This window comes from Homalodisca vitripennis, chromosome 4, assembly GCF_021130785.1.
Source record: "Homalodisca vitripennis isolate AUS2020 chromosome 4, UT_GWSS_2.1, whole genome shotgun sequence".
Taxonomy (NCBI): Eukaryota; Metazoa; Arthropoda; class Insecta; order Hemiptera; family Cicadellidae; genus Homalodisca; species Homalodisca vitripennis.
In genome coordinates this window covers 204971145-204984971 of record NC_060210.1, presented here as the reverse complement: position 1 = coordinate 204984971, position 13827 = coordinate 204971145, and the positions used below count along the sequence as shown (strand labels likewise).

At 36.8% G+C, this 13827-nt stretch overlaps 1 protein-coding gene across 4 annotated transcripts in view; it reads right to left on the bottom strand.

The window, feature by feature from the left end:
* LOC124360935 (exocyst complex component 1) overlaps nucleotides 1–13827 on the bottom strand; it is a 195597-nt gene that overhangs the window by 53035 nt on the left and 128735 nt on the right. For 3 of the 4 annotated variants that reach the window (XM_046814951.1, XM_046814952.1, XM_046814949.1), the window contains exons 13-14: nucleotides 9829–9888; nucleotides 4028–4238 (exon numbers count right to left, since the gene is read on the bottom strand). In XM_046814951.1, the coding sequence (XP_046670907.1) occupies nucleotides 4028–4238; nucleotides 9829–9888 (271 nt within the window). The remainder of the gene's footprint in view (nucleotides 1–4027; nucleotides 4239–9828; nucleotides 9889–13827) is intronic. The other variant, XM_046814950.1, reaches the window with a different exon arrangement.

Sequence of the window (13827 nt, the reverse complement as noted above, 5' to 3'; positions counted from 1 at the left end):
ATTAAAATAATCAAATATAATGAAATATCAACATATTGTTCGAGGTTCTATTAAAATAATCAAATATAATGAAATTTTAACAACTTACTGGAGATTCTTATAAAATAATCAAATATTATGAAATTTCAACAACTTCCTGGAGGTTCTTATAAAATAATCAAATATTATGAAATTTCAAGAACTTGCTGCAGGTTTGTATAAAATAATTAAATATTATGAAATTTTAACAACTTACTAGAGGTTCTTATAAAATAATCAAATATAATGAAATTTTAACAACTTACTGGAGGTTCTTATAAAATAATCAAATATTATGAAATTTAACAACTTACTGGAGGTTCTTATAAAATAATCAAATATTATGAAATTTTAACAACTTACTGGAGGTTCTTATAAAATAATCAAATATAATGAAATTTTAACAACTTACTGGAGGTTCTTATAAAATAATCAAATATAATGAAATTTTGACAACTTACTGGAGGTTCTTATAAAATAATCAAATATTATGAAATTTTAACAACTTGCTGGAGGTTCTTATAAAATAATCAAATATAATGAAATTTTAACAACTTACTGGAGGTTCTTATAAAATAATCAAATATTATGAAATTTAACAACTTACTGGAGGTTCTTATAAAATAATCAAATATTATGAAATTTTAACAACTTGCTGGAGGTTCTGTTTAGATAATAAAATATAATGAAATTTCAACAATTTGCTGGAGGTTCTGGTAAAATAATGAAATATCAACATATTGTTCGAGATTCTATTAAAATAATCAAATATAACGAACTTTCAACAACTTGCTGGAGGTTCTGGTAAAATAATCAAATATAATGAAATTTCTACAACTTGCTGGAGTTTCTGTTAAAATAATCAAATATAATAAAATTTCAACATATTGTTCGAGGTTCTATTAAAATAATCAAATATAATGAAATTTTAACAACTTCCTGGAGGTTCTTATAAAATAATCAAATATTATGAAATTTCAAAAACTTGCTGGAGGTTCTTATAAAATAATTAAGTATGAAATTTTAACAACTTACTAGAGGTTCTGGTAAAATAATCAATTAATATAATGAAATTTGAACAACTTGCTGGAGGTTCTTATAAAATAATTAAATATGAAATTTTAACAACTTACTAGAGGTTCTGGTAAAATAATCAATTAATATAATGAAATTTCAACAACTTACTGGACTTTCTACTGAAATAATCAAATGCAATGAAATGTCCACAACTTGCTGGAGGTTCTTTTAAAATAATCACAAGAAATGAACGTTCCTAAACAAAAAAAAGTAAGAAACAGACTTTCATACCTTGACTTTATGTAGACTCTGAACAATTTCATCTCTCACAACTTACAGAGTAAGATATCTGCCGGCACTCTAGTTCTACCAGACAACTTCTCATCCATGGTGGAATTTCCACCCTTATTTTCTTAAAAGAAATGTCTACCAGCTACGACCAGAGAGTGTTTATGTGAGTGAAGTGGTTAATCAGAGCCAGAGTGAAGTTGTGCCTTATTTTTGTATTCCAAACCCCTTCACAAAGGAATCACGTATAGACTTAACAAAAACCCTAGTATTTTTCCTGAGAGCATTGCACACAACCCTACATGTTGTAATAACCTAAATAATGTAACTTATACTGAGATCAATTGGTTAGGAGTACTCCTATTGCCTTAAAATTATTCTACCACACAACATAAATTGTTTGTCCATAAAAGTTTACTTGTTGGAAATTACTTTAGATTAAATAAAACCAGGTGTACATAGCATAAAATGAAAAAGGATGAAATTACCAGGCTTAATATACTAAATTATAGCACTCACTTATACTATGCTACGAGCAGTATAATGGTGGAGGTGTAATTATTTTGCCACAAAACACCAATAAAATTAAAGAAATAAAGTTTATTATGTGATTAAATTTTTAGCGATGCTTGGTTGAGGCTTATTGGGGTAATTTAAAAATGTTATTAGGTGGTTTCTACAGGTCTCCAATCAATGTAAATATGAAAATATTCCTAGAAAATTTGAATAAGGTTTTTAGCATTCTAGCTAATAGGTATAGATATATAGTGATATGTGGAAATACGAGGGTAATTCGGAAAGTAAGGTCCGTTTTTTTATTTAAAAAAAACCACACCAGATTTTTTTTAAAAACTTGTTTTATTTGATTCCTGACATCAATCACTATTTTTCTACATAATTTCCACTTTTGTGTAAACACTTGTCATAACGATCTACAAGTTTTTGAATGCTGGTGTCATAGAAGTCGGCCGCCTGCGGCGATAACCAGTCTTGTTAACCACTTTAACCGGTGACGTCGAGTGACGCCACTCCATTGACTGGCGTTTCTTTTCTGAGGTTATGTGGGAAACCCATGTCTCGTCACCCGTCACAATGTGGTCTAAAAGGTTATCCCCTTTCTGATGATATTGGATCAAAAATTCAAGAACAATACCCATTCTTCTTTTTTTGTGTTCCTCAGTAAGCAGCCTGGGAACCCAATGTGAACACAATTTGCGAAAATCCAAAATTTCAGAAACAATTTTAAACAACGTGCTCACGTTTGGAAATTCTATTGTTAATGAAGAAACAGTGAATCACCGATCTTCACGAATTTTTTCATCGACGGCTTTCACCAAATCTTCGGTGGTCACTTCGGACCACCAAATCTTCGGACAGCCGACCAGATTGTGGTTCGCCATGGACATTTTCCCGTCCATCTTTAAAACCTCTCACCCACTTCCGCACTTTGCTGTCACTCATTGCATTTGGACAGTACACTTCACTTATCTGTTGATAAATATCCGCTGCTGAAACGTTCCTTGCTGTCAAAAACCGTATCACAGACCGTATTTCACAGTCGGCGGGACGTTCAATAGTTTTAAACATTTTAAAAAGGCAAGAGAACAGCAGACTACAACGATTTCACTTCAAATGGCGTCGTTCTGCGCGCAAGGCATACCGGGAGTCAGGGCGCATGCGGATTTCGCTGCTCGCTTACTGTTTGTCTGGTTAACGCGAATCTGACCTTACTTTCCGAATTACCCTCGTATTAACATTAACGCCTTGACAAATAATTGTTATGTGAAAAATCTAAATATCTATCAAAACAATGTCATTTGAAATAATTAATAGATTCCCCTACTAGGTCAACCAGCACTTCTCAGTCAGCAATGGACAATATTATAACCAATCTCAAACAATTACAGATTCAAGTTGAGTGTGTGAATAGGTCAACCAGCACTACTCAGTCAGCAATGGACAATATTATAACCAATCTCAAACAATCACAGATTCAAGTTGAGTGTGTGAATAGGTCAACCAGCACTACTCAGTCAGCAATGGACAATATTATAACCAATCTCAAACAATCACAGATTCAAGTTGAGTGTGTGAATGCAATGTTGTCAGATCATGATGGCCAGTTAGTTACAATACTTGATTATGTGTCTAACTTAATACAACATTTTTTATTCAAGTATTCCAGGGAAGTTTGTGATTAAAATATGAGAGATTTTAATATGACATTAAATTTACAAACATGGCTACAGCTTTATAAAGCTCCAGATCATTTAAGATGTGACACCTTTATCCATATTTTGTATATTACTTCAATACTTATTTTCTACTCGTATAAGTTAGAAATTTCTTAGGTAAAAACCTCGGGTTAGTGAACTAGAAAAAAGAAACTAATTACTGAAAGAAATCAATGCTTGCCCAAAGAACAAAATCACAAGAGACATTAGTAGTAACTTTAATACAATACTTTTAAAAATAAAATTATTCAAGAAAAAAAACTACCATACCAATAAAATTAACAGATCTATCAAATCAAATCAAATCAAAATCAAATCAACTTCTAAATATTTGAGGTGTAAAAACATATACAGTTTAGTTAGAATTTATATTAAACAACTTTTATTCTCTACAAATTTGGTAAACTTCACGGTTGATATTGTAAATATTACTTATTTCCTAGGTATAAGATACTAATTACATCACCGACCTCAAAGTTGGCAACAAAAGGCAGTATTCCACACTTGGACTTGCGGTTGACCTTGGACTCGTGGATGGAGCGCAGTTGAGCCTGCATGTAGCGATCATAGTTCCGCTTGACCTGCACCAACACCGAGCCAAACGTCATGCTGAGGAACGAGCCAGTGTCTTGTGCTGACATCACGTGTTGGCTGAATCTCACCAGCGCATACATGCAGTAGCTGTTATTTCAAACAAGCATTTCAGGAACTGGTAATGGTATCAACAGCCACACAGATGTAAACAGCTATGTCAATTTATTCACAAATATTTAGAGAATATTATAATAACAATAAACAATTGTTAGTTTCCATGAAAATAATTTAAAATACTTTTAAAATTGTTTTAAATATTCCGTTGTGCAACTGCATAGCAATAAGTTTTACATCAAAACTGTGAATGTATAACTTATTCTAAATTTTCTGTTAATTCCAAAAATATGTTATCCTAACTTTTACCTCAAAACTTATTTGTTACATGGTTTTTTATGAAAAAGCGCACACAGTTACTGTTTTTCTTAAAATATAGGTTGATCTTTAAGGAAATATCTTTCTGGGTAATCATAATCTTATGACTGCATTTATACTTATACAAGTAAAATAGTTCAAACAAAAATGAAGTACTAAATTTGAATCCTAACTTATTTCCATATAGAAAGTTTCATCTTTTACTCAAAGTCACAGGATTCCACCCTGAGTTTTCGGCCTCCCTGTCGAACTGGTCTGGCATACTGTTCGATCAGATGGTATGACTGTTTTGTGTGGTGTGAACTCCACAATTACATATAGGGTAAAAGAAATTGGTTTTCTTTTTCTAGTTTTTACACTCACATACGACAGTTTGTGTTGGGGATTTTCACGAGTTCATGAGCAAGGCCAAGGACATCACTACTTCTCTGTCTGACTCACACAGTTGTGAGAGAACACTTAATAGGAAATCCGTCTGCTACATGGTCTGTCAGATTAAACTTCGTCATCACTAGAAATGGAAGATCCAAAATGAGCTCTCTGAGGTCACATGATCGTTCTCTACATTTTCATCCATAATGAATTATAAAGGGTGCGAAGTGGCAGGTGCAGTGAGCAAGTCCATGAAGCATACGCACAGCCGTCTTCTCTCTTCTTACGTGCTGTATTTTCGTGCGTGCGCATCTGAGAACTGTCTGATCCAAATCTTGTCTTCTATGAAAATCCGATCAGGCTGAGTTGAACTGGCAGGCTTCTTTTAGGCTATCCTTACCTTTTCTTTTCTTTCATTTTACTCTCACCTAAAGAGAAAACTTCCCAAAAATCTAACTTCTACTATACCTAATTTCTCTATCTTCCAAGCCAAAGTGGAACAGCAAATGCCAAGGGCTGTGGTCAAGGGAGTGCTTGCACTCTGGATACCTGGCAACCTCCAGTTTAAACATAGCCTTCCCCAAGTAGAGCGGGACAATGCTTGGGGTGACCTTTAGATACCTACTCGTGGAACACTATGAGTACAAATGAAAACAAAATAAACCAAACTAGAGAGCTCTAGCAGCACTCAAAAAGTGGATAAAAATCCACAAAAAATAGAGGGAATGGAAATGATTGCTGACCCGAGCTGAACAACCAAAGAAGACAGGCAGACTTCCTAACAGAAGTCCTGAATATTACACTCTGATTTTCCCGAAACCCTGCTCTCATCTGAACAGATGGAAGATATTCACAACTCCATCCTGGAAGCGATCGTGAAAGAACAGGAGGATCCTAACTCTCCAAGCTACCACAGGACCAACAGGAGACAGGGAGTCCTGACTTTCACATGTGAAAATAACAACACAGCAGAATGGCTGAAAGGAAAGCAAGACTCTCTTAAGCTTTGGGAAGGGGCCAGTCTGAGGTTTGTACCAGAGGGAGAAATTCCTTGTGCAAGAATCGTCACGACTGCCTATTTTCCAAATAGCACAAATGAATCCACTGATAAGATCATGAGGTTCTTGAAAGCATGAAAAAGAACTATCAGTTGGTGATGGAATGTCCTGTGTAGAAGTGACGAGGAAAAGTCAGTGCTGCTTACCCTGGCAGTCGACTGCGCCACAGCAAGAAGCTTGAAAAAGAGGGCCCACAATTCAACAAGTTTGGCAAAATTCAGTTAAGACTGAAGAAGAAACACCAGGGGAACAGTGAAGAACCAAAACAGGTGGGGGAGACTTCAGAAAAATCTGAGACCGTCACCAAAAAAAAGAACACTGCTGAGGAGATGGAAATGGAAGAGACTGAAAAGGTATCAAAGCAATCTGTACATACCTTACCTGATATAGGTCTGTTCCTGAAGGCAGTGTGGTGGTTCAAAAAGAAAAACTGATGCTCTCTCTTCCTGAAGAAGGGATCCTCTCTAAAAGGACCATCTGTTTCGGCAATGAAAATAAAAGGGGGCACTGTCCCCAAACGCTCCAAGAGGATAGACCACCAGGGGGAGGTAGTAAAAAGCCATAAATATGTGCATCATACAGATACCAAGGGCGTAATCGAAATCTTGAGTAGGAGGTTTATCACAACAAGCCTGGATATTGCCCTAATTCAGGAACCTTGGATCAACAGAAGTCACATCAGAGGATTCTTCAATCTCAGGTTGGTAATCTCATATATGATCATTCAATTGAAACTCCAAGAGAAAGTGTTATAATTTCAAAACATATAACAGCTTTCCCTGTTATAGGTCAAATTTCAAAAGATATGGTGGCGGTGTCTGTGAAAGTAGCCTCAAAAAAGTGGAAAAAGAGGTAATCATAGCCTCAGCTTACTTCCCCAACCCTTCAACACACTGCCCACCAGCACCAGTGGAAATAGAAAGGCTACTGCAGCACTGCAGAGAGAGAGGTGTAGTACTCGTCCTTGGCTGTGACTGTAACGCTCATCACACCTTCTGGGCACTAACATAAACCCCAGAGGTGAGGACATAGAGGCAGGAGTTGAGGTGATCATGACCGACAGGGTTCCTAAATCTACCAACTGGAGAGAATACCGAGTGTCCCTAGCCGAAGAGTTGGAGGAAATAGAACCCTACTAGAAAAATGAACTTGAATTAGAAAGGTCTGCTCAACTAGTTGAACACGCTATCATAAGGCCAATGAGAAAAACTGAAGATGTGCCTTGGTGGACTGGGAGGTTAGAAACACTTCAAAACAAAACTCAAAAATTATTAAAATGTGCAAAAAGGACAGATGACTGGATCCTTTATCACCATGCCCTAAATGAATATTAAAAAAAGAAATTTGGAAAAATAAAAGAAGAACCTTTTTTTTGCAAAAACATTAATAGCCTACCAGAAGCTGCCAGGATTAAATAAACTCTCCAATCCGATCATTCTAACCCAATGGGGTCCATAGCAGAGTAGTTTAACTAGTTGTCTGCATTAGATAACCTATTGATCTTGCTGGTTTATTAGACACCTTACTCACTCAGTATATACCAGCAGCAAAGGTGCTGACATGTGTTTGTTAGAGTTTTTGTACAGAGTAGTTTCACACATTGTCTGCAGTAGATAACCTATTGATCTTGCTGGTTTATTAGACACCTTACTCACTCAGTATATACCAGCAGCAAAAGTGCTAACATGTGTTAGCTAGAGTTTTTGTACAGAGTAGTTTCACACATTGTCTGCAGTAGATAACCTATTGATCTTGCTGGTTTATTAGACACCTTACTCACTCAGTATATACCAGCAGCAAAAGTGCTAACATGTGTTAGCTAGAGTTTTTGTACAGAGTAGTTTCACACATTGTCTGCAGTAGATAACCTATTGATCTTGCTGGTTTATTAGACACCTTACTCACTCAGTATATACCAGCAGCAAAAGTGCTAACATGTGTTAGCTAGAGTTTTTGTACAGAGTAGTTTCACACATTGTCTGCAGTAGATAACCTATTGATCTTGCTGGTTTATTAGACACCTTACTCACTCAGTATATACCAGCAGCAAAAGTGCTAACATGTGTTAGCTAGAGTTTTTGTACAGAGTAGTTTCACACATTGTCTGCAGTAGATAACCTATTGATCTTGCTGGTTTATTAGACACCTTACTCACTCAGTATATACCAGCAGCAAAAGTGCTAACATGTGTTAGCTAGAGTTTTTGTACAGAGTAGTTTCACACATTGTCTGCAGTAGATAACCTATTGATCTTGCTGGTTTATTAGACACCTTACTTACTCAGTATATACCAGCAGCAAAAGTGCTAACATGTGTTAACTAGAGTTTACTTTACTCTTATTTTAAATTAGACTATAACATCTAGTTCTTATTTATTTGTTGTTATTGTTAGTTTATTTTTTTAATATTTTGTTAATTGTTGAATTTTAGTTGTTTTTTAATTCCATTGTTTTTAATCTTTTAAATGTTATTTAATTCAATTAAAATAAATTAACTAATTGATGGTATTATCTTAACAACTCTTTTACATTATAACATACATCAAGTTACAAAAAAGTATACATTTTAAATGTAATAGTTTATCTTTAATTTATAGTTATAAGTATATTTAGATGTTGTGCTGCAATACTGATGTTTTAAATACTTGTAAAAAGTCTTATAACATTAAATTGATTGATTGATATTCAGGAAGGGTAAGGTTAGGGGTAGGGCTGCCTCCTGTCGAGATCCATCCTGGGTGGATAACGAGCACTATGTCTCAGTCATTTCACCTTGGAAGAAAGAGAAGACAGCTCTGTACCAGTCTCCCCAGTCAAAGCGGGAAGGGGTATTACGCCCTTATGTCCAGGCTAGCAACTGCTTTTAACACTTAGTGAGCACTAATAATCTACCCTGCACCCTATTATCTCGCCATTGGCGTGAGTGATGTGGTTCTCCTGGACATCCGTAGGGTTGCCCAGATTTAAATAATAAATTGGTTTTGTGGTACCAAGCTGGTTATAGGTTTACCTGGAAAGTAAAAACTAGCCAAAGGTGAATAAATTTGACAGTCTTCGGCATGATCTAATGAGATTGATGAAAAAGACAGATCAATACATACATACATACAATACATACATACAATACATACATACATACAATACATACATCAATACATACATACAATACATACATCAATACATACATACATACATACATACATACAATACATACATACAATACATACATACAATACATACATCAATACACTTGTATTAACCAGTAGCATAATGTTAAATATTGTATTGTTTAGGTCCAATTTGTTTTCCTCTTAATGCAGTGTCTAAAAAGCTGATGATGCTACAGACTTTACTCCTGGAACCTGGAGTCATGTTTGTCTGAAGGGATAAAAAAAGTTGGTGATAAAGAAGCTCAAAAAGTAATTTTTACATCGTCAAACACACCAAGGCTACAAAATATAGTGAAATTTAGGTGAAGAGGAAGTCTTGAGCCTTGAAAATGATTTAATAGAGCTGAAATGCACAAAGAAGCAGAATATATTAAATTGCAGAAGCAATAAGACAAACAGTGTTATACAAATGTACCTTTATAAAAAAATCAGTATTTCAAACGTTTTTTTTTTTTTTAATTTTCATGGAAATTTCACAGGAAGACAAAAATTTGACAAAATAAATTGCTAATGATTAATTAATGAAAAAGTCCTATATTCAAGCATCAACATCAAGAACATAATATGTCCATGAATGATTGGGTTAACAGAAATCTCTAGCAAGACAATAAACAGGTTACACATTAATCACACAATGACCATCATACAATTATGAAGCTCTCCTGAAAGTATAATCTGGTTATTGTTGACTTTATTTAATACTCACGATTGATAATGTCTGTTAACTGCATTCTCCAGATAGCAATACCTTTGTCTAACTCCATGCCTTCAACATTAATCACATGCTTTAGTACAATACCCAACATGCAAAGTTGTGAAGGAAGAAACATGCAAAACAAACTAAAAATAAGTTAACAAGGCAAGGCAAACTAGTGATGGGCGAATCCAGAATTTTTTAATCTCAAGTCCGATTTCAAGTCTTAAAAAATATATCCACGAATTTTGAATCCTTATAGCCTTTTTTCACCTAAGCATGATTGAAAAAAAAAACAAAAACAATTTAATTTCTGCCATTTTTAAAAATTTGGAGACTACATGATAATATAAAATGAAATCCAAGAATACCACTCTCGAGGTGGCCACTTTTCAAATTCCCGGTTTTCTCAATTTCCCAAAAAAAATGCAAAATTGAAAAATTATCAATTCTCTAGTCTATTATCAACCCAAAAAAACAACTGTAAAACTGTATTTAACTCTTTCGCTGAGTTCAACGTTGATAATTTATCGTCACCAGCTGTGTTCGCAAGAAATGCCACCAGCTGTGGTGCTCTAGATTTCGTTGGTAGCGATATGCGAGAAATTAGGTGACAATCACCTATTTCAAGCTTATTAGTTTTTATCTCTGTGTCTTTCGATGTGTCGACGAATCATCGTAATAACTTTCTTTTCTGTGACGTTTGTAAAATACATATCCCACTAATATTACAAATGCGGAAGTTTGAATGTTTGGATATTTGGATGTTTGTATGTTTAGATGTTTGGAGGTTTGTCCTCGAATCACGCTGAAACTGCTATACGGATTGTGCTGAAATTTGGAACAGGTATACCTTTTGGTCTGAATTAACACTTAGAGTGCTTTTTACCACCCATAACACATTCATTTCACCAAATAAAGTCGAATTCAAATTGAAAAATTAGTTTCTTTACATTTGAATGTTATAATATTGGAGTGTTTACATTGGATCCAGCAGATTGCGCTACGACACGAAATATAAATTGAACTGATACTTAAAAGCTGTTAACACTTTCAGCTGAAGTTCATCAAAGAGGCAGAAACAAGTGTTTACATTTAAATTTTAGTAAATATTGAATTCTTGTAAAGTGCTTAATCAGCAGTGTAATGCAGATTGCAAATACGAAGTATATAACACTGTGTATGGCCTTTTTACTGTAGTTATTGAAAAGCAAATGGAGATAACATTGGCCTAATACTTGAAGCATATGCCCCTAATACATATTTAGTGATCAGTAAAAATATCAAAATCACTTAATCATCAAAATTTAACCTAAGTTAGATTCTGAAACCAACATATGAGACCATTGTTTTGGTTAGTGCAACAGCATAAATCAATTGTGGAACTGTAAATAGATTAGACCGGGGGTGAATTTAAACGACCAGAACAGACCCATATTGACCGCAGCAACTTTTTAGTTGTATGATACACTTTCGTCATTGGGATAAAAAGGCTAACTCTTATTGTTACTGAAGCCATCGAAGAACTTCAATAAATTATCATGGAATATGGGAAGGAAATACTAATCTTACAAAAACTGTTTCACTTTATGACTTCAGGATCTCAAACCTCTATTCTTTAAACTTAAATCTAAATTGGATCAGGGGATTGGAATAGCTTTGAGTAGATATAAGTAGTCTGTTGTGAAATCGTGATTTTTCAAGCGTATTTATGCACTTCTGTTGGTATCGGAATCGAGTAAAAAGAGCCGCGGTACCGAGTATCGGAAACGATCCATCCCTACTAAAAATTGCGGGGACACTATAAAAATTCACGCATGTTTCCCGGAGTCCAAAATTCATGCGTAATGCACGCTGTTCCAGATTCTCATCGTTAGATTAGAAGTCCCGCGAAAGTATCGTGGCTCTGACAGTCAATACATGACAAATGCATAGTCAGAAAGTTATCTGCTACGAAAGTTACCGTTAGTTCGCGATCTGTAGAATAAGTACCGGTACTTAGACACCAGTACAGAACAGTACCTTCTATAGTTGCACCCAGAATACGATCACAATAATTGATGTTATCAATTACTGGATCCTAAATATTTTGTGTCATCCTTTAATATAATGTAAGAATAGAATCACCCCATCACGACATAACACAACTACAAAGTAAATAAACGCACGAAAGGCTGTGGTTCGTCACGTGTTCGTTAGATTATAGTTATGGACTACAAAACATGACATAAGGCTCCTTATATATGTCGGACTATTTGGTATTAACACTTCGAATCGTTCGACCGATCGTCACGTGTGCGGTAAAGTCGTTCAGGTAAATAGTTAACCGGAGAACTTACAGGACTTCCAGCCGTTATCCAACCAATGCCGCTCTGGCGGCGACACTGGCGTGCGTGTTTGATTCGGTCGGCTGGCCGTCTGCCGTCTGTTGACTGGGGACAAAATAAGCTGCGTTTACATTGGCAAATAAAGTTGCGAGAGAATTTGCACAACTACTGTCGCATAATGAGAACAGGATAAGCAATTTTACTCACGAGAACTTGCAAACAATTGTCTTACACTGGTTGCGGCAGCGCTCGCGAGAGCTCTTGCACCCGTTGAGACACAATTTTTACAGTCATACACAAAAATTGCAATTTTTTGCCAGTGTAAACGCAGTTCAGGCACGGTTTGGATGTGACCGTGATATCAACACATAACATCACTTTCTTTGTTTTAACCTAACGGCCAATCAGAACGTGTGCGAGGAGCAATCATTCATAGACCAACCGAGGTCTCGGCCGCGATACACACACGTGAGCAGCAGGGCGGTACCGCACGATACCGCTTATCTGCCGCTGATTCTAGACAATAAATGTTTCTCCTGCCGCTCAGTCCTCAGCTCATTCTGTCATTGCTGTGCAACATGTCGGCCGCGATACACACACGTGAGCAGCAGGGCGGTACCGCACGATACCGCCTATCTGCCGCTGATTCTAGACAATAAATGTTTCTCCTGCCGCTCAGTCCTCAGCTCATTCTGTCATTGCTGTGCAACATGTCGGCCGCGATACACACACGTGAGCAGCAGGGCGGTACCGCACGATACCGCTTATCTGCCGCTGATTCTAGACAATAAATGTTTCTCCTGCCGCTCAGTCCCCAGCTCATTCTGTCATTGCTGTGCAACATGTCGGCCGCGATACACACACGTGAGCAGCAGGGCGGTACCGCACGATACCGCTTATCTGCCGCTGATTCTAGACAATAAATGTTTCTCCTGCCGCTCAGTCCTCAGCTCATTCTGTCATTGCTGTGCAACATGTCGGCCGCGATACACACACGTGAGCAGCAGGGCGGTACCGCACGATACCGCTTATCTGCCGCTGATTCTAGACAATAAATGTTTCTCCTGCCGCTCAGTCCTCAGCTCATTCTGTCATTGCTGTGCAACATGTCGGCCGCGATACACACACGTGAGCAGCAGGGCGGTACCGCACGATACCGCTTATCTGCCGCTGATTCTAGACAATAAATGTTTCTCCTGCCGCTCAGTCCTCAGCTCATTCTGTCATTGCTGTGCAACATGTCGGCCGCGATACACACACGTGAGCAGCAGGGCGGTACCGCACGATACCGCTTATCTGCCGCTGATTCTAGACAATAAATGTTTCTCCTGCCGCTCAGTCCTCAGCTCATTCTGTCATTGCTGTGCAACATGTCGGCCGCGATACACACACGTGAGCAGCAGGGCGGTACCGCACGATACCGCTTATCTGCCGCTGATTCTAGACAATAAATGTTTCTCCTGCCGCTCAGCTCAGTCCTCAGCTCATTCTGTCATTGCTGTGCAACATGTCGGACGCGTTACTTATTATAGCTTATCCACTCTTTTTTCTCCAAAAGGTATCTTATCAGGCCTGGTAAAAATCCAACTGAAATTCTGGTGTACTCAAATACCGGGTATGTCAAACCGTCAAACATATTATATTGTTCAACGAACCGAAATATTAAGCCTATTCGTAGCCCCAC